The sequence below is a fragment of the Schistocerca americana genome, chromosome 5 (assembly GCF_021461395.2).
Source record: "Schistocerca americana isolate TAMUIC-IGC-003095 chromosome 5, iqSchAmer2.1, whole genome shotgun sequence".
In the NCBI taxonomy this organism is placed as follows: Eukaryota; Metazoa; Arthropoda; class Insecta; order Orthoptera; family Acrididae; genus Schistocerca; species Schistocerca americana.
The window spans coordinates 155,074,410-155,100,618 of NC_060123.1; the positions used below are offsets into that span (position 1 = coordinate 155,074,410).

The following is a 26,209-nucleotide window of genomic DNA, read 5'->3' on the forward strand; positions in this document are numbered from 1 at the left end:
CACTAACACATATTTTCTTTTTATTAAGAAAATTGGAAAGTTTTTTCGTACATTATGCCTTACTTTTGAAAGACCAAGTAACAGTGATATAGGAAAGTGATTAAAAACATCAGACTGGACACCCTCCTTGTTAATTGGCTTGATAAGCATTTTTTAAAATTTTTCCTAGATAGGCTCCTGTGCCAAATCATACATTAATGATAACAGAAAATTCAGAACCTATGTATCTTGCACTATGTTTTATTACTTTGTCATTGAGCCATGGATGGATGCAAAGCACTAGCAACTTAAGTCTTCTGACTTATTCCAGTTCAGACATAGGGAACCCAGATGCCTAAAAATGATTTGGAAATAGTACATTACACGTATGTTACGGTTATACTCTATGAGTAAAAGTACCTCTACAAGGAGTCAATAATCGGATAGCAAAAACCTTGTGCTTACCAGAAGAAACACATATCAGCAACATATACTCCGAATATTGGCTCTCAAAGCCAGGAAGTCCTCGATATGGAGAAAAGAGTTTAGACAGGGAAAATAAGGATTATATATATATATATATATATATATATATATATATATATATATATATATATATATATATATATATTTTCCACGTGGGAAAAATTGTATGTAAAAACAAAGATGAGGTGACTTACCGAACGAAAGCGCTGGCAGGTCGATAGACACACAAACAAACACAAACATACACACAAAATTCAAGCTTTCGCAACAAACTGTTGCCTCATCAGGAAAGAGGGAAGGAGAGGGGAAGACGAAAGGAAGTGGGTTTTAAGGGAGAGGGTAAGGAGTCATTCCAATCCCGGGAGCGGAAAGACTTACCTTAGGGGGAAAAAAGGACAGGTATACACTCGCACACACGCACATATCCATCCACACATCATGTGGATGGATATGTGGATGGATATGTGGATATGTGGATGGACATGTGTGGATGGATATGTGCGTGTGTGCGAGTGTATACCTGTCCTTTTTTCCCCCTAAGGTAAGTCTTTCCGCTCCCGGGATTGGAATGACTCCTTACCCTCTCCCTTAAAACCCACTTCCTTTCGTCTTCCCCTCTCCTTCCCTCTTTCCTGATGAGGCAACAGTTTGTTGCGAAAGCTTGAATTTTGTGTGTATGTTTGTGTTTGTTTGTGTCTATCGACCTGCCAGCGCTTTTGTTCGGTAAGTCACCTCATCTTTGTTTTTATATATATATATATATATTTCCCATGTGGAATGTTTCCCTCTCTCTCTCTCTCTCTCTCTCTCTCTCTCTCTCTATATATATATTAATAGAGGGAAACATTCCATATGGGAAAAATATATCTAAAAACAAAGATGATGTGACTTACCAAACGAAAGCGCTGGCACGTCGATAGACACACAAACAATCACGAACATACACACAAAATTCTAGCTTTTGCAACAAACGGTTGCTTCGTCAGGAAAGAGGGAAGGAGAGGGAAAGACGAAAGGATTTGGGTTTTAAGGGAGAGGGTAAGGAGTCATTCCAATCCCGGGAGCGGAAAGACTTACCTTAGGGGGAAGAAAGGACGGGTATACACTCGCGCGCACACACACACATATCCATCCACACATGTACAGACACAAGCAGACACACAAAATACATTTGAAAGACCAGGTAACAGTGATATGGGAAAGTGATTAAAAACATCAGACTGGACACCAATGTGTCTGTATATGTGTGGATGGATATGTGTGTGTGTGCGCGAGTGTATACCTGTCCTTTTTCCCCCTAAGGTAAGTCTTTCCGCTCTCGGGATTGGAATGACTCCTTACCCTCTCCCTTAAAACCCACATCCTTTCATATTTCCCTCTCCTTCCCTCTTTCCTGATGAGGCAACAGTTTGTTGCGAATGCTTGAATTTTGTGTGTATGTTTGTGTTTGTTTGTGTGTCTTTCGACCTGCCAGCGCTTTCGTTTGGTAAGTCACATCATCTTTGTTTTTTGATATATATATTTTTTTTGGGGGGGGGGGGGAGAGGAGAGGGGGGGGGTCGTTCCAGTCCTGGGAGCGGGGGGACTTGCCTTTGGGGGGAGGGAGGGATGGGTGTGCGCTCGCACACATGCACATGTCCGTCCGCACGTGCACAGACACAAGCAGACCTGCTTATGTCTGTGTGTGTGTGGATGGATATGTGTGTGCATGCGAGTTTGTACCTGCGCTATTTTCCCCCTAAGGTAAGTCTTTCTGCTCCTGGGATTGGAATGACTCCTTGCCCTCTCCCTTAAAACCCACATCCTTTCGTCTTTCCCTCTCTTTCCCTCTTTCCTGATGAAGCAACCGTTTGTTGTGAAAGCTTGAAATTTTGTGTGTGTGTGTTTGTGTGTTTTTTTTATTGTGCCTATCTACCAGCGCTTTCCTGTTTGGTAAAGTCATGGAATCTTTGTTTTTAATATATTTTTCCCATATGGAATGTTTCTTTCTGTTTTGTTTATATCATTAATTTGAACCCAACAATTACGTTTGTTATTGTCACTGTTGCATTTCGAAATCTTTTCTGTCATCTTACTTTCTCTTTTTGTTTGTACAAGTAGTTTCAATTTGTATTCATCTTCCCTTTTTCCGTAATCTACCATACATTTTATCCTGCCTAATATACTCAATAATACGTAATTTACTTCCAAAACATAACCTAAAAATTTTTAACGCTTTCAACATTACCACTGCTATAAAATCCACTGTTCCCAGTTTACAAACATTTCGTGTAAACTCGTGAATACTGTTTCACAGATTCAGTTCCTTTCACCCATTAAAAAACCATTTCAGCTATTTCCAACAACTTTCGTTTTATTTCCATTCCCGTTTTTTCCCACTTAACCGATCATTTTTTAGCAGCTTCCCACAGGTTTAAACCTTATTATTTCTTCGTCAGACAATTGTTAGCCTCATTTTCATAGTCTGCCAGCGCATAACCAGTCCTTTGAATACATTTACACGCAGTTTTTTTCTAAATTTTCGTGAATTTCCCCACCCTTTAACGTGTTTTGGAGGCAACACAACTACCTAACCTTTGTACCCATCGTTGTTCACCAACCTAATTTCAGCACAGGATCAACATAGCTCATCTCAAACCAACACTTTTTCGACTTTTTTCACACCTTTATCTCTACCTATATATTTTTATTTTCACTTTAGCCTCATGTTACCCTTTCCACCTTCTAATACTCAACCTCACACCATCCCTACAGTGACCCCATTAAATTTTATTTACATTCCCTCTGCAAACATGCCTTCACCCCAGCCAGATTACGCTCCCATATTTTATTTACTCAGGCTTGTCTGACATTTGGCATTACCCCCAAAGCCCTCACACTTAAAGTTCCCATCTCTGGCTGTAATCCTTCTTTCCATCAGTCCCTATACCAGTTCCAAACTGCACAATCCATAGCCCTCACCCACCTAATCCTTCACCTATACATTGACTCAGCCAATGAACACACCCATCAACTCCTATCCCTAATCAAAGTCCTCAATCTTTCCTCTCCCACATCCACACCGGCTATTCATAGCACCCTCCTACAGGCCAACCGCAAATTAGAACAGCATACCACCCTCCACCTCAAAAAACTATCCAATCTCCTGGTTTCCCACCTCCGGAAAGACAACTCACTCACCCTCCACAACCTTTCCAACAAACCTCAACCTCCTCTCATTGCACACAGACCCAGTCTCTTGCATCTACTCAATCTCCCACTTCCAGCTCCACTCCCCCCCCCCCCCAACACCTCAAAATTCTAGTCAATACAATCTGGAACCACAACACCCCAATTCAAGAGTTAACCTTTCCTCCAAACCTCTCTCCCAATCCGAAACCTCTGTCCTATCCAAAGGCCTCACCTTCAGCCCCACTCCCAGATTCAACCAAACTGCCCTTGTCAAAGATTTACTGTCCTACACTCGTAGTCTCTGCTGGAAATATCACTTTGCCACGAAGAAAAATAGTCCTGATCCCACTCCTAATGATCCAACTCCCCAAGACACTATCCAAATTGAACCCTGCCTGGAACAATTCCGTCCTCCATCACAGAGGGACCCACCTCCTCTTCCTCAAAATCACCCTCTCCAAACCTTCCAGGACTTTCTCACTTCCAGCCTTGCCTCTCAATCTTTCTTGAAAAACCTTAATCCTACTCCCAACATCACCACAGCCAAAGCCCAGGCTATCCGTGATCTGAAAGCTGACCGATCCATCATCATTCTTCCGGCTCACAAGGGTTCCACGACCGTGGTACTTGATCGTCGGGAGTATGTGGCTGAGGGACTGCGTCAGCTTTCAGACAACACTACATACAAAGTTTGACAAGGTAATCCCATTCCTGATGTCCAGGCGGAGCTTCAAGGAATCCTCAGAATCTTAGGACCCCTACAAAACCTTTCACCTGACTCCATCAACCTCCTGCCCCCACCGACACCTTGCACTCCTACCTTCTACTTACTTCCTAAAATTCACAAACCCAAACATCCCGGCCGCCCCATTGTAGCTGGTTACCAAGCCCCCACAGAACGTATCTCTGCCCACGTAGATCAACACCTTCAACCCATTACATGCAGTCTCCCATCCTTCATCAAAGACACCAACCACTTTCTCGAATGCCTGGAATCCTTACCAAGTCTGTTATCCCTGGAAATCATCCTTGTAACCATTGATGCCACTTCCCTATACACAAATATCCCACACGTCCAGGGCCTCGCTGCGATGGAGCACTTCCTTTCACGCCGATCACCTGCCACCCTACCTAAAACCTCTTTCCTCATCACCTTTCCTCATCCTGACTCACAACCTCTTCACTTTTGAAGGCCAGACATACCAACAATTAAAGGGAACAGCCATGGGTACCAGTATGGGCCCCTCATATGCCAACCTATGTATGGGTCGCTTAGAGGAAGCCTTCTTGGTTACCCAAGCCTGCCAACCCAAAGTTTGGTACAGATTTATTGATGACATCTTCATGATCTGGACTCAGAGTGAAGAAGAACTCCAGAATTTCCTCTCCAACCTCAACTCCTTTGGTTCCATCAGATTCACCTGGTCCTACTCCAAATCCCATGCCACTTTCCTTGACATTGACCTCCATCTGTCCAATGGCCAGCTTCACACATCTGTCCACATCAAACACACCAACAAGCAACAGTACCTCCATTATGACAGCTGCCACCCATTCCATATCAAACGGTCCCTTCCCTACAGCCTAGGCCTTCGTGGCAAACGAATCTGCTCCAGTCCTGAATCCCTGAACCATTACACCAACAACCTGAAAACAGCTTTCGCATCCCGCAACTACCCTCCCGACCTGGTACGGAAGCAAATAACCAGAGCCACTTCCTCATCCCCTCAAACCCAGAACCTCTCACAGAAGAACCCCAAAAGTGCCCCACTTGTGACAGGATACTTCCCGGGACTGGATCAGACTCTGAATGTGGCTCTCCAGCAGGGATACGACTTCCTCAAATCCTGCCCCGAAATGAGATCCATCCTTCATGAAATCCTCCCCACTCCACCAAGTGTCTTTCCACCATCCACCTAACCTTCGTAACCTCTTGATTCATCCCTATGAAATCCCCAAACCACCTTCCCTACCCTCTGGCTCCTACCCCTGTAACCGCCCCCAGTGTAAAACCTGTCCCATGCACCCTCCCACCAACACCTACTCCAGTCCCGTAACACGGAAGGTGTACATGATCAAAGGCAGAGCCACGTGTAAAAGCACCCACGTGATTTACCAACTGACATGCCTATACTGTGGCGCTTTCTATGTGGGAATGACCAGCAACAAACTGTCCATTTGCATGAATGGACACAAGCAGACAATGTTTGTTGGTAATGAGGATCACCCTGTCGCTAAACATGCCTTGGTGCACGGCCAGCACATCTAGGCACAGTGTTACACCATCCGGGTTATCTGGATACTTCCCACTAACACCAACCTATCCGAACTCCGGAGATAGGAACTTGCCCTTCAGTATATCCTCTCTTCCCGTTATCCACCAGGCCTCAGTCTCCACTAATTTCAAGTTGCCGCCACTCTACCTCACCTGTCATTCAACAACATCTTTGCCTCTGCACTTCCGCCTCGACTGACATCTCTGTCCAAACTCTTTGCCTTTAAATATGTCTGCTTGTGTGTGTGTGTGTGTGTGTGTGTGTGTGTGTGTGTGTGTGTGTGTGTGTGTGTGTGTGTGTGTGTGTGCGAGTGTGTACCTGTCCTTTTTTCCCCCTAAGGTGGGTCTTTCCGCTCTCGGGATTGGAGTGACTCCTTGCCCTCTCCTTTGAAGCCTGCATCCTTTCATCTTTCCCTCTCCTTCCCTCTTTCCTGACGGGGCGGCCGTGGGTTGCGAAAGCTGAAATTTTGTATGTGTGTTTGTGTGTTTTTTTATTGTGCCTATCTGCCAGCACTTTCCCGTTTGGTAAGTCAGCTTTCGCGGCAAACGGTTGCTTTGTCGGTGGGGGAGGGGGAGGGACAGGGGGATGTGGGTTTTTTGGGGGAGAGGGTGGGGGTTCGTTCCAGTCCCGGGAGCGGAGTGGGGGGACTTGCTTTGGGGGGAGGGAGGGACAGGTGTGCGCTCGCACACACACACATGTCCATCCACACGTGCACAGACACAAGCAGACCTGTTTGTGTCTGTGTGTGTGTGTGGATGGATATGTGTGTGTGTGCGAGTTTATACCTGTCCTTTTTTCCCCCTAAGGTAAGTCTTTCCGCTCCCGGGATTGGAATGACTCCTTACCCTCTCCCTTAAAACCCACATCCTTTCGTCTTTCCCTCTCCTTCCCTCTTTCCTGATGAAGCAACCGTGTTTGGTAAGTCATGGAATCTTTGGTTTTATTATATAGTAACCAAATTTTTGTGAATGATAATTTGACAACTAAATGTGCCAATGAATTGTTTAGAAACATTTGTTACTTTAAATAATCAGATCTCAAAGACAGAGGATTTATTTTTCAGTCAAAGTTGAGAGCTACAACAAATAAGCCAAAACGGTCATCAGAGAAATCAGCTGGCATATCCACTAAAGTCACAAATGATGAACATAAAATCAGGCACAACCAGGCCAGATCTTCAACAACTAGCATGTGGGAAAACTCACAGTCCAGTGCAGAGGCAACACCAGCCACAAGGAGCACTGCTGCAATACAAAACGTTTCAGCAACTTCCAATCAGCTAACAGGGTAAGAAATATGCAAACATGAAAATTTAGGTTGCTACACTTTCAGATCATTACATCTAACATGATTCTTCTTGGTGTATGATGATGGTGTATTCAGTTTTCTGTCTGGACAGCCTAATTTAGGTTCTCTTTGATTTCCATTAATCATCCTGGGAATATAACTAAAAAACTTACTATTTTGCATATGTTACACACCTTTTATTTTACAAAGCCTATATTCTGTGTTACAAGTCTATTTTCTAGTATTACTGGTTCGAGGATGTTATTCATTTTTCTGATGTACTATAAAACTGAATTTACCACCTCTCAAAAAGTTAAGGGCAGTTCAAGATAAGTCATGCTCTTACAATATACAACAAGGATATTCATATATATTCCTGTGCTATTGCTCCATGATCTGTAACTATTTAAATTAAACTGTTAGCTTGATATCTGCAGAAAATAAATAACCAGCTTTGATTCCATATGGAATAAACCAAATACTTCTGTTCATGGCACAAAACTGTGTAATCATGTGTTATAGAGATACATTTTAGTTATATTGCAAAAATTGGCAAAACCCAGCACTGCAAAAATGATTATTAATGAGCAACAGAAATAAAAAAGTGATTTTAATAGTAACTATTTTCCATGGCTCAAAAGTTTCAACTTTACAAGAATTGTGGTAATATATTAATGCATAGAATTTTCAATATAGTTCCTCCCTCTGGAACTGAGGTTGTTGATGCTTTCCTGTGATGTGGCATTTCAGTTCAAGATAGACAGTTCCTTACTAGTGGTGGAAAAAAAAATTCAATGCCAGGAAAGGGAAAAGAGGTGGTACAGATCACTAGACTTTGCACCTACGCCCTAAGTTAAATTCCAAACCTCTCCACAGTGTCCCATTGAGTGTGGCCATGTGACACTGTTGATGGTGATCTGCCTGTCAGCCCAGCAGCACTATTGTTGCTGTTTAAGATGAGTAAACTGTGTGCTAGAGACAGGTTTCACCCTCACCTGACTCTTAGCACTTAGCATTGTAGATCATAAACAAGTAACCACACTATACACACAGATATTACGATCACTTACTTTCTCTCTCTCTCTCTCTCTCTCTCTCTCTCTTACAAGCTTTCAGAGCCAGGTATGTTATCCACTGGAACATCAATGGCTTAAACACTGGTGCTTATAACAATAAAAGCTCCAAAATAGATGAATTGGATATCATTCTGTCAGAATGTGCAAATATTAAAGTTGTTTGTTTAAATGAACACTGGTTTACTGAGGATGCAATTAAAATTCTAATCAAAATAGAGAACTTCAGATTAGCAAGTAGGTTTTGCAGAAGAAACAAGTCACTTGGAGGCTCATGTATATCTACATAGTGATATAAATTATGAGACCAGAAACTGTTTTAATTATTTAAATGAAAAATGTGTGTTTGAGAGCTGTTGTGCAGAAATAGTGGACTCACTAGCAAATGTTATAATACTCTCAATATATAGAATTCCAGGGACATAAACAACAGAACTATTCTCATTTAAGCTTCAAATTATGCTAGAAGACCTTTGTAGAGAAAAAGAGAAAAAAGTTGTAATACTGGTGATTTTAATGTTGATATCACACGTGATAGTAGCCACGCTTCAAGATTCACTGACTTAGTAAAGAAATAGGGTTTCAACTTGAATTTCTTTGAATCTACCAGAGACAACGGGCAGTCAGCAACATGCATTGACAATGTTCTAACTAATTATGTATATGAATATGTGTATAAATTTTGTCTAGATCTAGGCATTTCAGATCATTGTGCATTGTTCATTGAGCTACCACAGACAGACAGGAACATTTCATGTATGAGAACCCATATGAGCAGAAAATTTAGCATAGAAAACTTGCTAACATTTAGTGAGAAGCTAAGAGATAAACCATGGCCTTTTGATTATTGTAACTCTAGTGATGAAAACTTTGAGAAATTCCTAAATAGTTTTCTTGGAGACTTTAATGAAACATTTCCACCTAGACTCTGCAGCAATAAAATAACAAATACAGTAAAGTTGATTACCCAGGGCATAAAAATTTCCAGTGTAAGGAAAGGCAACTGCACAGAGAACTGAAATATAATAAAGATATTGATTTCATTAAACATGTTAGACTGTATAAAACCATATTAAATTCATAAAATCTGAGTTAGGTGTGAAAAACTATAACAAAGAAATTCCAAAAATTTACATTGAAGGAAATACTATCATAAATTCAACTCAAATACAATAGTACTTTAATGAATTCTTTAAAGTGTAACAAAGTCTGATGTAGATGTAACAGAAAATCTCAACAAAGTAAATCCCTTTGGCCTAGGCAGAAACTCTGAAAACTTTACAAAATTCTCAAAAGTTTCTGTGGAGGATGTAGAAAATGCTAGTCTAACATTAATAAACAAAAAATCTACAGGTTGTTACGGAATACCCACCAAAGTTATTAAAGTGGTACACAATAGAATTGCAAATCTACTAGCTCAGATAATAAATCAATGTTTTGAAGAGGGCTGTTTCCCAGAGGTACTGAAATATGCTGAAGTCAAACCACTCTTCAAGAAGGGATCAAGAGAGATCATGGGAAATTATCGTCCTATCTCGATTCTCCCAGTCCTATCTAAAATATCTGAAAAACTTGCTGTTGCACAAATCCAAAACTTCATTGCAAAATATTCTGTTATTCTAAACGATCAATTTGGTTTTCAGCAGGGAAAAAACACCATCAATGCAGTAAACAGTTTCATTGAAAAATTAACTACATCATTAGACAAGAGAAATAAGGTGGCAGGAATTTTCTGTGCCCCCACAAAGGCGTTTGATTCCGTAGACCATGCATTGCTTGTTTACAAACTTGAAAACTATGGCGTTAGCGGCAGTGCCCTACAATGGCTTAAATCCTACTTATCCAACAGAAAGCAAAGAGTTAGCATTTCTTCAAATGGCACATATTATTTTTCTGACTAGAAGAAAATCCCGCAGGGTGTTCCACAGGGCTCCATGTTAGGCCCAGTGCTATTTCTCTTTTATGTTAATGACTTACCATTAAATACAGCTCCCGATCAGTTCCGTTCGCAGATGATACTTCTGTCTTAGTTGAACATCAGGACTCGGAAAAAATTCCCAAATGTGTGATCAGTACCCTCAGTACCTTAGAAACTTGGTTTCAGCTAAATGGGTTGAAGCTAAATATATCTAAGACTCACATGATGCAAATCAAAACCAGTCAAAATGTTAGTACATTAATATTGTACTCAACAACCAAGATATAGAAGAAGCTGACTCAGTCAAATTCTTAGGTTTAAATGTAGATAAAAATTTGAGCTGGCAGGCACACATTGAATACCTGGCAAACAAACTGAGCAGCTTTACATTTACAGTGCAAATATTATCAACTGCAACTGACATGGACACATGAAAAGTAGCATAAACAAGCTACTTTGACTCCGTTATTAGGTATGGTATTGTTTTTTGGGGCAACTCGACAAACATAGTGCGGATACTAAAAATACAGAAAAAAAATCATACAAAATATATGCACTGCAAATCACAAAGAACCATGTCGGCCATTATTTAGAAAACTTAAAATATTAACTCTGCCATCCTTATACATATATGAGATTATTATATTTTTGTACACCAGACATGAATTATTTGAGGGAAACCATTGTGTCCATTCACAAGATACCAGAAACAAAGAAAATTTTTTGCTCCCCACCCACTGTCTCAAACTGTATGCCCAGGGACCTCAATATATGGGAATGAAAATTTGTAATAAATTAAAAGGGAACAAGTTGATGCAGATGAATTTAGGTTCACTTACGAGAAAGCTATATGAGCTACTGACACTGAAGTGTTACTACTCAGTGGATGAATTCATGCAGGACAAACTGAAAATTTGAGCTGGGTACAATGTGTTACATGTTCAAAGAAATATCCTTATACTGTTGTTATTTATTATAGTACTATTATTTATTAATGTAAAAATCATTGTAATTGTTTTATAAATTTTTGACATGTCTCCTGTACACAAACCAAATGGATTGCAAATGTACGTCACGAGATAATAAAACACAATTCACAATTCACAAAAATCCTTCTCATCCCATCGGGTAAGTCTCCCCTAACCTGTGGTTCTTGGTGACTTTTCTGAACTTTACCCCTTTGCCCAAGCCTCTCAAGCCCTTTTCCTTCATCCCTCTTCCTTTCCCTTCAACTCTTCTGCCAGAAGAAGGAGCTTCTGGTCAAGAAGCTTGCAAATATATGTATAACTGATTATTATGTTGAATTTTAATTTTATATTTGTTAAATTTTCTGCTCATTATTTTCTATATCATATACTTTGAAATTATTATTCACTGCCTAAAACAGATCTCAGTTAAGTCTCTACACATTTAACTTGCACATATTTTATGTTATGAATTTCTTACTGGAGAGTAGACTCTTTATCATAATGATTTTATTGCTGGTGAATATCATTATCTCGCCTTGTTTAGTGATTTGTGTCTGGGTTCGGATAACCCTGACTTTCATCATAGGCAAATTTTCTTAAACAGTTCAGAAGAAAATTTCATAATGGTATAAATTTGTCATATAATGTTTTTATTTGGCAACTTTTCCCCAGTTGCTGCTGTTGAAAGCTAATAATTTAGTCACCATCTATACTTCATAAATGCTTTAATTATGTATGATCTTTCTGTAATTCCCTCTAATGTACAAAATCTCAAATAGAAGACCTGGCTCATATAAATCCCTAAAACAAAAAGCTGTGCAAATAAGTTGGAAGCAAGCAAGGGTCACTCCCATGTACAAGAGGGCAGCAGAACTGGTACACAAATCTACCATCCATCATCCCTGACATTGATTTATTTTGAATCTTAGAACATATTCTGAGCTCAAATGTAATGAGCTATCTTGAACAGAATGAAATCATTTGAAACCCACCTCACAATTTCTCACGTGATACACTGAAAGCCATGGATAAAGGCAGGCAGCTAGATGCAGTAGTTCTCAATTTCTGAAAAGGATTTGACTCTTGTCAGCATCACATCCACACCTAATATGGAAAATATTATCATATGGGGTACTGAGCAAAATTTGTGATTGGATTGAGAACTGTTTGGTAATGTGAGGGAAGGGGGAGTGGGAGTGCATTAAGTTATCTTTGATGGGAAATCAGTGACAGATGTAGAACTGACTTCATGCGTGCGCTAGGGAAGTACACTCCTGGAAATTGAAATAAGAACACCGTGAATTCATTGTCCCAGGAAGGGGAAACTTAATTGACACATTCCTGGGGTCAGATACATCACATGATCACACTGACAGAACCACAGGCACATAGACACTGGCAACAGAGCATGCACAATGTCGGCACTAGTACAGTGTATATCCACCTTTCGCAGCAATGCAGGCTGCTATTCTCCCATGGAGACGATCGTAGAGATGCTGGATGTAGTCCTGTGGAACGGCTTGCCATGCCATTTCCACCTGGCGCCTCAGTTGGACCAGCGTCCGTGCTGGACGTGCAGACCGCGTGAGACGACGCTTCATCCAGTCCCAAACATGCTCAATGGGGGACAGATCCGGAGATCTTGCTGGCCAGAGTAGTTAACTTACACCTTCTAGAGCACGTTGGGTGGCACGGGATACATGCGGACGTGCATTGCCCTGTTGGAACAGCAAGTTCCCTTGCCGGTCTAGGAATGGTAGAACGATGGGTTCGATGACGGTTTAGATGTACCGTGCACTATTCAGTGTCCCCTCGACGATCACCAGTGGTGTACGGCCAGTGTAGGAGATCGCTCCCCACACCATGATGCCGGGTGTTGGCCCTGTGTGCCTCGGTCGTATGCAGTCCTGATTGTGGCGCTCACCTGCACGGCGCCAAACACGCATACGACCATCATTGGCACCAAAGCAGAAGCGACTCTCATCGCTGAAGAAGACACGTCTCCATTCGTCCCTCCATTCACGCCTGTCGCGACACCACTGGAGGCGGGCTGCACGATGTTGGGGCGTGAGTGGAAGACGGCCTAACGGTGTGCGGGACCGTAGCCCAGCTTCATGGAGACGGTTGCGAATGGTCCTCGCCGATACCACAGGAGCAACAGTGTCCCTAATTTGCTGGGAAGTGGCGGTGCGGTTCCCTACGGCACTGCGTAGGATCCTACGGTATTGGCGTGCATCCGTGCGTCGCTGCGGTCCGGTCCCAGGTCGACGGGCACGTGCACCTTCCGCCGACCACTGGCGACAACATCGATGTACTGTGGAGACCTCACGCCCCACGTGTTGAGCAATTCGGCGGTACGTCCACCCGGCCTCCCGCATGCCCACTATACGCCCTCGCTCAAAGTCCGTCAACTGCACATACGGTTCACGTCCACGCTGTCGCGGCATGCTATCAGTGTTAAAGACTGCGATGGAGCTCCGTATGCCACGGCAAACTGGATGACACTGACGGCGGCGGTGCACAAATGCTGCGCAGCTAGCGCCATTCGACGGCCAACACCGCGGTTCCTGGTGTGTCCGCTGTGCCGTGCGTGTAATCATTGCTTGTACAGCCCTCTCGCAGTGTCCGGAGCAAGTATGGTGGGTCTGACACACCGGTGTCAATGTGTTCTTTTTTCCATTTCCAGGAGTGTATATTGGGACCCTTGCTGTTCATGTTGTATATTAACAACCTTATGGACAATATTAATAGTAACCTCAGACTTTTCACAGATAATGCAGTTATTTACAATGAAGTATTGTCGGAAAGAAACTGCTCAAATATACACATCTTGATGAGATTTCAAAGTGATGCAAAGACTGGCAATTTTTTGCGAATGTTCAGAAATGTAAAATTGTGCACTTCACAAAACAAATAAACATAGTGTCCTATGACTAGAATGCCATTGAGTCACCATTGGAATCAGTCAACTCATACAAATTCCAGGGTGTAATACATAAAATAAAGTTAGTTGGCTGATTTGGGAGAGGGGACCAAAGAGCAAGGTCATCGCTCCCATCAGATTAGGGAAGGAAGTCAGCCATGCCCTTTCCAAGGAACCATCCTGGCATGTGCCTGAAGCAATTTAGGGAAATCATGGAAAACCTAAATCAGGATGGCAGACATGGGTTTGAACCGTCATCCTGCCGAATGCGAGTCCAGTGTGCTAACCACTGTGCCACCTCGCTTGATTTAAAATAATGGAAAGGAAACCCTCCCCTACAGTGAACTGATCTGGAGCACAGTAACACATAACAGAAAACAGCTTTCACATTAGCTCTTTTTCCAGCAATAGTACACACATGAAAGTGTATACTGCTGCTGGAAAAAGAGCTAGTGATTCATACAAATGCTGTGCTCTATGCAGTGATCTGCTATAGGTGAATAGTTGCCTTTTTGTTATTTTACATGTTGCTCCATCCAGGAACTTCCATTGTTGTTGTCGTGGTCTTCAATCCTGAGACTGGTTTGATGCAGCTCTCCATGCTACTCTACCCTGTGCAAGCTTCTTCATCTCCCAGTAACTACTGCAACCTACATCCTTCTGAATCTGCTTACTGTATTCATCTCTTGGCGCCCTCTATGATTTTTACCCTCCACGCTGCCCTCCAATACTAAATTGGTGATCGCTTGATGCCTCAGAACATGTCCTACCAACCGATCCCTTCTTCTAGTCAAGTTGTGCCACAAATTTCTCTTCTCCCCAATCCTATTCAATACCTCCTCATTAGTTATGTGATCTACCCACCTAACCTTCAGTATTCTTCTGTAGCACCACATTTCAAAAGCTTCTATTCTCTTCTTGTCCAGACTATTTATCGTCCATGTTTCACTTCCATACGTGGCTACACTCCATACAAATACTTTCAGAAACGATTTCCTGACACTCAAATCTATACTCGATGTTAACAAATTTCTCTTCTTCAGAAACGCTTTCCTTGCCACTGCCAGTCTACATTTTATATCCTCTCTACTTCAACCAACGTCAGTTATTTTGCTCCCCAAATAGCAAAACTCCTTTACTACTTTAAGTGTCTCATTTCCTAATCTAATTCCCTCAGCATCACCCGACTTAATTCGACTACATTCCATTATCCTCGTTTTGCTTTTGTTGATGTTCATCTTATACCCTCCTTTCAAGACACTGTCCATTCCGTTCAACTGCTCTTCCAAGTCCTTTGCTGTCTCTGACAGAATTACAATGTCATTGGCAAACCTCAAAGTTTTTATTTCTTCTCCATGGATTTTAATACCTACTCCGAATTTTTCTTTTGTTTCCTTCACTGCTTGCTCAATATACAGATTGAATAACATCGGGGAGAGGCTGCAACCCTGTCTCACTCCCTTCCCAACCACTGCTTCTCTTTCGTGTCCCTCGACTCTTATAACTGCCATCTGGTTTCTGTACAAATAGTAAATAGCCTTTAGCTCCCTGTGTTTTGCCCCTGCCACCTTCAGAATTTGAAAGAGAGTATTCCAGTCAACATTGTCAAAAGCTTTCTCTAAGTCTACAAATGCTAGAAACATAGGTTTGCTTTTCCTTAATCTAGCTTCTAAGATTGAAATTGAAGAACTTCCATTATTGTTATAAAATACCTGGGTATAACATTTGTAGGGAGAAGGGATGGAATGATCACATAGGCTTGGTTGAAGATAAAGCAGCTGGCATACTTTTGTTTATCTGTAGATAATTAGAGAAATATGATGAGTCTACAAAGGAGATTGCTCACAAATCATTCACGCAAGTTATCCTAGAATACTGCTCAAGTGTGTGAGACTTGTACAAAATAGGACTAACAGGAGATATGGGACACATACAGAGAAGGGCAGTAAAATGGTCACAGGTTTGTTTGATATGTGGGAGAGTGTTACAGACGTGCTGAAGAAACTGAACTGGCAGACTCTTGAAGATAGATGTAAACTATCCTAAGAAAGCCTACTGTAGAATATAATATGACCCCCTATGTACTGCTCCCATAGGGATCACATGGAGAAGATTAGATTAATTACAGTGCACACAAGGGCATTTAAACAATTATTATGACAACATTACATATGCCATTGGAATAGGAGAAAGTTCTGATAACTGGTACAGTGGGATATATCCTCTGCCATGCCCTTCTTATGGGTGTGTGAGGTATAGATGTAGATGTGGAACCAGCATAGATCCCAAAAACGCGTCGTGTAAGGCCAACTTGCACTTTTCTCACAGGATATCCTGAAAGCCATGCATCAAGGTAATTAAGTGGCTGCAGTGGTTTTAGACTTCTGAAGGGCATTTGACTTTGTACCACACCATTTATTAACCAAACTATGATCATATGGGGCATCAAACAAAATTTGTGATTGAGGACTTCTTGGTAGGGAAGAGGCAGCATGTTGTCTTGAATGTCAAGCTCTTGACAGAAGGGAAAGCAATGTCAGGTATGCCCTAGTGTGTTGGGATTTTTGTTGTTCATGTTGTATATTAATTGTCTGGCAGAGAATACTGTTAGCAACCTCAGATCTTTTGCAGATGGTGTAGTTATGCATAATGAAGTACATTCTTTAAAAAGCTGCACAAACATGGAGGCAAATCTTGATAAGATTTGAAAGTGTTACAAAGACTGACAACTTGCTTTAAATGTATTGAAATATAAAATTATACTCTTTAGGAAATCCATTGTAGTAATCAGTGAATTAATCAACTCATACAAATACTTAGGTGTGGTAATTTATATGGATACAAAATGGATTGATCACATAGGCTGTTATAGATTAAGCATGTAGCAGACTTCAGTTGAGCAACAGGATACTAGGAAAATGTTGTTAGTTTACAAAGGAGACTGCTTACAAAATATTTGTGTGGCCCATCCTAGAATATTGTTCAAGTGTGTGGGATCCATATCAAACAGGACTGACAAGGAAACTACTCAGTGTCTACAAAGAAGAGGAACAAAAATAGTCACAGGGAAGTTTGACTGATCAGAGATCATCACAGAAATGCTGAAAAACTGGAATTGGAGCATGCTGGAAGACAGACACCAGTTTCCCACAAAAGACCACTTACAAAGTTTCAAGAAACAGTGTTAAGTGAACAAGGTGAAGAATTCTTCAGCCCCCTACATATCATTTCCGTAGCGACAACAAATACATGACTAAATTACAGCACACACAAAGGTGTTTAAGCAAACATTCTTCCTGTGTTCTACAAGAGATTCAATTGGGAAGTTCACTGCTAAGTACTCTCTGCCATGCATTTCACAATGGTTTGGATAGTATTTATATAAATGTAATTTTGACTTTTGAGCATTTTATATGCAACATTCATTGCCATTAATCATTCATTGTCAACAAACTACTTTACTTTTAATCATATCCTACATTTGTTGCGCAGGGGCCAGAATATAAAAAATGTTTCATCTTCCATAACACCATATCTACATATAGACACTAAAATCCAGACGTCAGTATCCAATGATACCGGAGGTCAGCCAACATCTGCAGAGATATTTGAAGAAGTATTGTATAAAATACAACAGCTTGGACCACGTGGCCAGAAGGTAATATATTTTTTATATTTAGCAGCTTAAGATATACATTTATTGAACTTGTCCAAGTACATATTTGCTTTGTTGTATTTCAGTCTGTATGTGCATAGCATAAATTTAGTCATCATTTTCTTGTGTCTATGTTCACATCTACTGCTTCCATTGCTATAAACAGCCCAGAAGGGTACTTTGAATTGTAGTTAATATCTGTGCCATGGCACAGCATCAAATATTTATGCTTGACAACAGTGTAATGCTAAAATTGGAACAACAAAAGGAAAAAATCTACAGTCATAAGAGAAAAATGATGTCCCATAAACAACATGTACAGGCTGAGGAGTTGTGTTACAAGAAGTTGATTGATGGTATACCTAGTTTCATCAAAAAGAAATGTTTTTAAAAAGTTAGTGGAACCTCTAAAACATCTGTGCAGTACCTCAGTCCACTTAGGATTTTTTCCAGAAGTAATACAAACCTTCAAACTGTACCCATTCACAAAGTCATAGAGAAATATAATGTATGTAATTACTGCTCAATGACTTTGAGCTACAGTTCTTCAGTGGCATTCATAGAACTTATTATGACAAAGAGGTTGAGAAAAGAATGATTTACTAAAGGTTGAGAAAAAAATGATTTACTAATTCACTGACAGGATGACTTCAGAAGCCATATGTCAGCAGAAAACATTGTATACAGATTTTTAAAACTTATGGGCAATGAAATGCAAGTAATAAGACTATTCCTGGCCTTAACAAAATCATTTGGCATGACTGATCACACAATTTCCTTAGTAGTCTTGAAAGCTATGTCATAAGGATCTTATAAAATGAATGGATTCAGTCATTTCTTAGTAACTATAAATAGAGAGTCAGCATAAGATTTACAGGCAAAAAAAAAAAAAAAAAAAGTTGACATGTTCCACATCCACGAGGATCTCCTCAGCATGGATCTATGAAACGAAAAACTAATCTAAGCTCATCAAAAGTGGTTCTGTCACCTATGGCTTTCCACATGGGTCTGCACTGGGATCACTCCATTTTATTTATATTAATGACTGGATTTAGAATACTGAGGCCTGGAAACAATATTACTTGCTGATAACATGACAGTTATAATAGAAGCTGAGAAGCAGAGGGTCTTCAAGGAAAAATTAAAGTCATCATTAAATATCTCAGCGACTGGTGCCACTTGAACCAGATAATTTTTAATAACACAGTAGAGCTAAATTTTTGCACTGAGCAAAATAAGAGTGTCTGATATCCAAAAGTCACTATTAATAGTGAACACATAGTAAATAGTAAGGAGACTATATTATTAGGTCTGTGGATCCAGGGTAATATGAAATGTGATGTGCATGTGACACATGTTAATTCAAAGCTTATTACAGTTTGTGATGCCCTAAGGCTGCTGAAAAGCTGCATAAATTAGCAGGAAATTGTAAGTTATGCCTTCAAAAACTAACATATGTCAAGAAGGAACTTGTTACTATGGTCAACAAGATCAATCGATTTAGATAAATCACCAAATATACCAATAAGATTTTGGAATTTATACAAGCCTATCAAGATTATATTTATGAGTTATGGAAAGTCTAAAAGTTCTATAATTGTCTGGGCAACCTTATTTTGAGAAGTGCCAAGGTCTCAGAAATTTTCAATCATTCTGGAAAGATTTGTTTTTCTAGACAAGAATATTGTAAGAATATGTTTAGGAAATAAATAAATTCCTCATTGATTATTCTGTCCTTGGTAAACTTCTTCCCTTTTTTCATCCTGTACATTCTCTGTGAGTAGTGTAATTGAGTCAACATTTACAGTTCTGTGTCACTTTCCTTTTTTGTTTAAACTTCATTGGTGGGGAACTTTGTCAGTCATGTGACCATCATGGTCTGTAAAACCATTTATTATTGGTCTCACATCAGTGGAGTCACAACAAAACTGGACGTTATATACCTGAGGTACCCTCAAACAAAACTATACAAGATGAAATCTTCACATACAATCACTTCCCAGTAATTTCCATAAAGTCTTCTTATTACCCACTCTGAATGTTTAACAAAGTTTAGAAATTTGATGTTGGAGCCTATAGACTGTAAGAACCACTCTTGTGCATTTCCTAATCTATTACTGAAGTGCAACACTCAAAGAGCTGTTCACTGAAATACTCACTAAGATCTATGGCTTGATCCTTTACTCCTCCTTTCCTGCACTCAGTAGCTCCCCATTTTCTCACATTACACCTGTGGTAATGAGATACCAACTTGCATACTTTTAGGTGCATCTACGCAGTTTCCATGACTTCCAAATGATGTTCTGTTATGTGTAGCACATATGTAATAAAACCTTAAAATAAGTCAGGAAATAAGTTCTGGGTCTTTACACTAGGTTTTCATGTTATTTTGTCTAATCCTTGAATTTTATGCTACATGAATGTGGAATGCATTTACAGCTCACCTTAACTTCCTGTGATTGTGTTGTGCAGCATAATGAAAACGTGCTAAGGGGACATAAACTTGTAAGAGAGAAGCCTCTAATTATGACACTAAATTTATAACCATGAGTTATTTCCTGTGGGCTATACATTTAGAATATTTGTGACTGTGGTAGCATATATGGTGACTACTTTTTAAACAAAGAAATGAACAGTTATCTTAACTTTTCTTCCAAGAAACACTAATGTAATCACAACTTTATAGGTATTAAGGCGACTGAACGAGCAGCTTGGTGGCAATGAAGATGGAGAAAAATTGCGTATGGTGCTCAAACAGATGTTAGAGAACTATGATAAAAAACATGGTTCTGTGCCAACAAGTGGGCAGCAGAACCCTCAAAACAGAACTCGTCGGGAAACTGCTCTTCATACAAGTAAACTGCATGAGATAATTGCAAATGTTGTCCATCAAAAGAAGGAAGGCTCTTTGGACCATACTGGCACTAGTGAGGAAAAGATACGTTCACGACGACATTTGAAATTGGCTTCAGAGCTCATTGACGATGATGCAGAAGCTGATGCTGGCATTGAAGAAATCGTAAGTACATATGCATTGAATAAATAGAACTCAAATAAAGGAATTAGTAAAGCTAACTACACACCTTGTAGATGAGGGACTGAGTGGTGAACAGGCCCATGCAAATGACTGAAAACATAGGGTATCTTTTAATATCCACCATTGGACAAACATAGTTGGCTACATTATCTTGGTGCTGTAACCCAACTGGGTCATACTAAGAAAACCAGAATGTTAAAATTACAAGGAGTATCTCTGAACCAACACATTTGCTACACACTGTCACCTCCATCTTAATTTTTGTCACCCCACACCCTCACAACAGGTAGTCTCTCTCACTCTCAAATCTGAGTAACCAGCCCCTCATTGCTAACCTTCCCCAAACTATCCTTCTTTTCTCCCTGAGGACAGAGCTAATACCTAGGGCACTTTTTTTGCACATCAGATGGAAACCAAACATCACCACGGTACTGATGTCAGCTGTCAGTGTGTGTAATGTTACATTATAGTGTGTGTAGTGACTGGTATTTGGAAATGAATTGCACTAGCTTTTTACAGTATGAAATAATCTCTTTGCAAGAATGTACATGAAAAAAAAGAAGAAACAAGGAAGACAGTAGTGTATACAAGGTGTAAACTGGATGAGGTTGCAGTGTTTTAAACAGGTTGACCTCGTATTCAGGGAGGATGGAGGCTCCAGTCTCCAACCAGCCATCCTGGTTTAGGTTTCCCTAAATTATTTTAGGCCATCACTGGGATAGTTCCTACTTTAAGCCCCTGCCCACCACCTGCTCGATTTTTGACAAACTAGACCTAGAAGTACTGTTTGTAAATGCCTGTAGATATGAACTATGCATTTTATTCTGTAATAGCATTACATTTCCAGTGCCCTGGAATAAGTGATCCACATATGAACTGCAACTACAATTACATTCATATTTATGTATTGGTGCTACTAGAATTTTGTCTCCTGAAGATAAGCACAGGCCAACCATTCTGTCTTCTTCAAACATTAGCATTTTTTTTTCAAATTCAGATTCTTTAATGCTGCTGATCACATACAGTAGAGTAGGCTTTTCCAGGGATAGTAAGTTGCAGTTTTAAAATTAATATTCATACTACATGTACAAATCAAGTATCTTATATACAGCCATAATCTTAAATATTAATATCAACATTATCCACGTCATTCAACTCTTTTATACTGTAACACTGATTTTTTGTTAGCCAGCCATATAATTTAAATTTGAATTTTTTAAACAGCAAGGATCAAGCAGTGAGAGGAAACTTGTTAAAAATTTTTTCTTGATAAGAATGCAGACTCATAGATGTACATATTCAACACTATTTGTATCCTAAGGCTGGTGAAAAGAAGGCGACAGTGTCCTTTAGGACTAGCCTTACATATTACATGCATTTTTCTTAATGTTACTGACATGGGGAGAATGTCCCCATGTGAAACCTGTGACTGAAAGAGCCCAAAATGCCATACGGAGGTAATTATTGCTGACCATACCTCTCAGTTTCCATATGGGGTAGGACCCTCGTGAAATCTTTTTACAGACTTGGTTGATATGTTTTTTCCAATTGAGTCTGGCATCAATATGTACCAATCAGAGTTTGACATATTTATTATCTACATCCTTGTACAGCCCTAACATAAGGTTTTGGGTTTTGTATGGATTATAAACAAGTTTATTGGCTGCAAGCTAATAATGCAGAGTCACAAGTTTCTTGCATAATCTTTTCAAGAGTTGGTATGTCGTGATGCAAAGTAAGAAAAGTTGTATCATCAGCACAGCAGATAACTGACTGTGATATGCAGTGGTGCGGGTCATTGACAGCCATAATGAAAAAGAAGGAGCCAAGGACAGAGCCCTGTGGAACACCTGTGCCAGTTTCTACTAAGTGGGAGCATCTATTTCTAATTGAGACAAACTGTCTTCTGTTGCTATGTAGGAAGAAATTGCTGCTAATGTAGATTTTTTAATACCGTGATACTCTAATTTTGTTAGTAATATGTTAAAAGGAATGTTATCAAAAGCTTATTTAGATCACACAGTACAAATGACACTCTCTTCTTCTTCTCAAAAGCTGTTAAAGTCTGATCAACAACTTCCAGAATAGCTGTAGTGGTATTTTTACCTGGCGGAAATCCGTACTGACTGTTGGTCAGGAGATCATGCTTTCCAAAATAATTGCTTAAATGAATTTACACGAATTATTTAAATATTTTGAGAATATTGGAAAAATATAAAATGGTTGGTAGTTCTTGGGGAGTTGTTGATCACCCTTTTTGAATATGGGGAAACTTTTGGGATTTTGAGTGAATCCGGAAAAGCTCCATACTCCAAACATTTATTAAATATAAAACTCAATGGCTTACTTATCAAGTGAACTGTTCGTTTAACAACATACTTAGATATCCAGTAGCAGTCCATACTTTTGGAATTAGATTATTTGGAAACCATTTTACAGAAGTCATCAGGTGTAATTTTATCCCAATGAAACAAAGGCCTTTCAGACAAATGGAGACCAATCAGATCCCTTGCTGGTGTGTCTGTGGGCTTAATTTTCTCTCAGAGTTCTCTAACTGATATGACAAAGTAGTCATTTGATTCTCCTGCATCAAGCAGAGTTTGAAATACCCGGCAGGAAGAATGATCTTGTCTGATAACTTCCCCTGCTGCCTTACACTTATTTGGAGGACCTTGTGTGTATCTTTCACATGCTGTATTTTAACTTGTATGAGCTTAGCTTTATAATATTTTTTGCTTGTTAGGTAAGCATTGTAACCCAAATCTCTCTGTTCATTTCCTTGATTATCCTCACTTTTATACATTTTTGATATCGTATGAGCATATTATCTCTGACTTCTGCCTGTTCTTTTGTCTACCATGTCATTTTTGTATTTACATTCATTCGAGGAGCTGTTTTTTTTTTAAATGGGGAACATGAAAACCACAGGCCTCTATACTTTTTTAAAAAAAAAAAGTCATCAAAATCATTTTCAACTCCAGTTTTTCTTGTTTGACACTCATATACAGAGTCCCAGTTTGCGTTCTTTAACTTGGCGCTAAATGACATAATGTGTCCCTCTCTCTGCCCTCTTACCCATGCCACACTAGATTCATTTGAATAGGTTGGTTGGTTATTATAAAATGTTAAAAACAGTGGAACATGATTTGCAAATACTCCATTGGACAGGCTAGCCACATATTCCTCTCTGGCTAAGTTAATAATATTGTCCAGACTGCATCATTATGAATAGGACACTTGTTCATGCAGTGTAAGTTTAAAGATCTTAAAATGTTAAAAAAAAATGTACTGGGGTCTTGTTGCAGTATTAAAATCTCCCCATATCTGTGGAGATTTTTGTTTTAAACTTATGATGTCTCTTAATCACACTCAATTTCTCTAGTATGACATTATGGCCTACAAAATAAAAAGCCTTAGAAAGGTCATAAAAAATTCCAGCAACACAATTTTTCTAATTTGGTCAGAATATGATTTTCCTTGATATACATTGATACAATACAAAAAATAAAATCAACTTCCAGGTACTTCACAGCTTTTGTATGAGGACAAAAGTGGAGTTTTGAATCTAAACTGAGAGTATTTTGATGAGATATGTACAGAGCATATTTTGAGGTTGTACATAATTAGGTATATCAAACAGAATGATCTCCTATGTGCCAAACACCATGGACTCCAAAAACATTTATCCATGGAAAACCAACACGCACTTTTCTGATGTGACATCCTGAAAGCCATCGGTCAACGCAATCGTGTAGACACGATATGCCTAGATTTCTGAAAAGTGTTTGACATGATGCCACACTCACATTTATAAACAGAAGGAAAGTTATGTAGGGTATTTGTGACTCTACTGCAGGTTTCTATAGGGAGGATGCTGGGTTTTATTTTGGGTGGAGAGTCACAACAGAAGTAGAAACAACTAGTGGCATTCCCTGGAGTAGTCTACTGGAACCTTTCCTGTTCATGTTGCATATTGATGATGTGGCAGACAGTATTATCCTTTCACTGCTACAGATAAGCTCTTTGCATTCCAGGCTGAGGCTGCTTTTGTTGTAGCTGTACTGCTTGTCAAACACTGGTGCCTGTGCCAAGAGACAGCATTCTGGCTGATATGAAATACTTATCACCCAATTTTTCAAAAACTATTAAGTAAAAAAGTTTGATTTTTGCACATCTTACAGACCAACATCTTCAATCAATAAAGAACTAAATTTTGTTTCGTTATCCATAAAACTTATTGCACCTCACCAAATTAGCTAAAAGATTTCAAAAAAATTTAAAGACTTCACAGAGCTAGAAACAAATTGCATCAACTATGTACATGGTTGATTTTAGCTCATATACTTTATTTTAAATGTACAGAAACATAGATAAGATATTAAAATTTTATTTAAAATTGGGAGCAGATGAGTATATCATTTTGTTCTGAAGTTATTTGGTTTTCTGCTTGAAGACAGTTGCATGCAGCACGTCCATTCATGTCCTTATGCCTCCCAGACACTCCGGGATGATGATGGCATTGAAACAGAGGATGACACGTGTAAAGCTGAAATACTAAACACCTTTTTCCAAAGCTGTTTCACAGAGGAAGACCGCACTGCAGTTCCTTCTCTAAATCCTCGCCAAACGAAAAAATGGCTGACATCGAAATAAGTGTCCAAGGAATAGAAAAGCAACTGGAATCACTCAACAGAGGAAAGTCCACTGGACCTGACGGGATACCAATTCGATTCTACACAGAGTACGCGAAAGAACTTGCCCCCCTTCTAACAGCCGTGTACCGCAAGTCTCTAGAGGAACGGAAGGTTCCAAATGATTGGAAAAGAGCACAGGTAGTCCCAGTCTTTAAGAAGGCTCATCGAGCAGATGCGCAAAACTATAGACCTATATCTCTGACGTCGATCTGTTGTAGAATTTTAGAACATGTTATGCTCGAGTATCATGTCGTTTTTGGAAACCCAGAATCTACAGGGTGATTCAAAAAGAATAACACAACTTTAAAAATGTGTATTTAATGAAAGAAACATAATATAACCTTCTGTTATACACCATTACAAAGAGTATTTAAAAAGGTTTTATTTTCACTCAAAAACAAGTTCAGAGATGTTCAATATGGCCCCCTCCAGACACTCGAGCAATATCAACCCGATACTCCAACTCGTTCCACACTCTCTGTAGCATATCAGGCATAACAGTTTGGATAGCTGCTGTTATTTCTCGTTTCAAATCATCAGTGGTGGCTGGGAGAGGTGGCCGAAACACCATATCCTTAACATACCCCCATAAGAAAAAATCGCAGGGGGTAAGATCAGGGCTTCTTGGAGGCCAGTGATGAAGTGCTCTGTCACGGGCTGCCTGGCGGCCGATCCATCGCCTCGGGTAGTTGACGTTCAGGTACGTAGTTATGGACAGATAAGTGCTAATGTGGTAGCGCTC

General features: G+C 39.8%; 1 protein-coding gene across 1 annotated transcript in view; it reads left to right on the forward strand.

The window, feature by feature from the left end:
• Positions 1 to 26,209, forward strand: part of LOC124616248 — a gene marked incomplete at its 5' end in the record, with an annotated part of 100,416 nt that overhangs the window by 52,374 nt on the left and 21,833 nt on the right. The window contains 3 exons of the mRNA XM_047144551.1: positions 6,976 to 7,199; positions 17,574 to 17,739; positions 20,423 to 20,755. Coding sequence (XP_047000507.1) covers positions 6,976 to 7,199; positions 17,574 to 17,739; positions 20,423 to 20,755 — 723 coding nt within the window. The remainder of the gene's footprint in view (positions 1 to 6,975; positions 7,200 to 17,573; positions 17,740 to 20,422; positions 20,756 to 26,209) is intronic.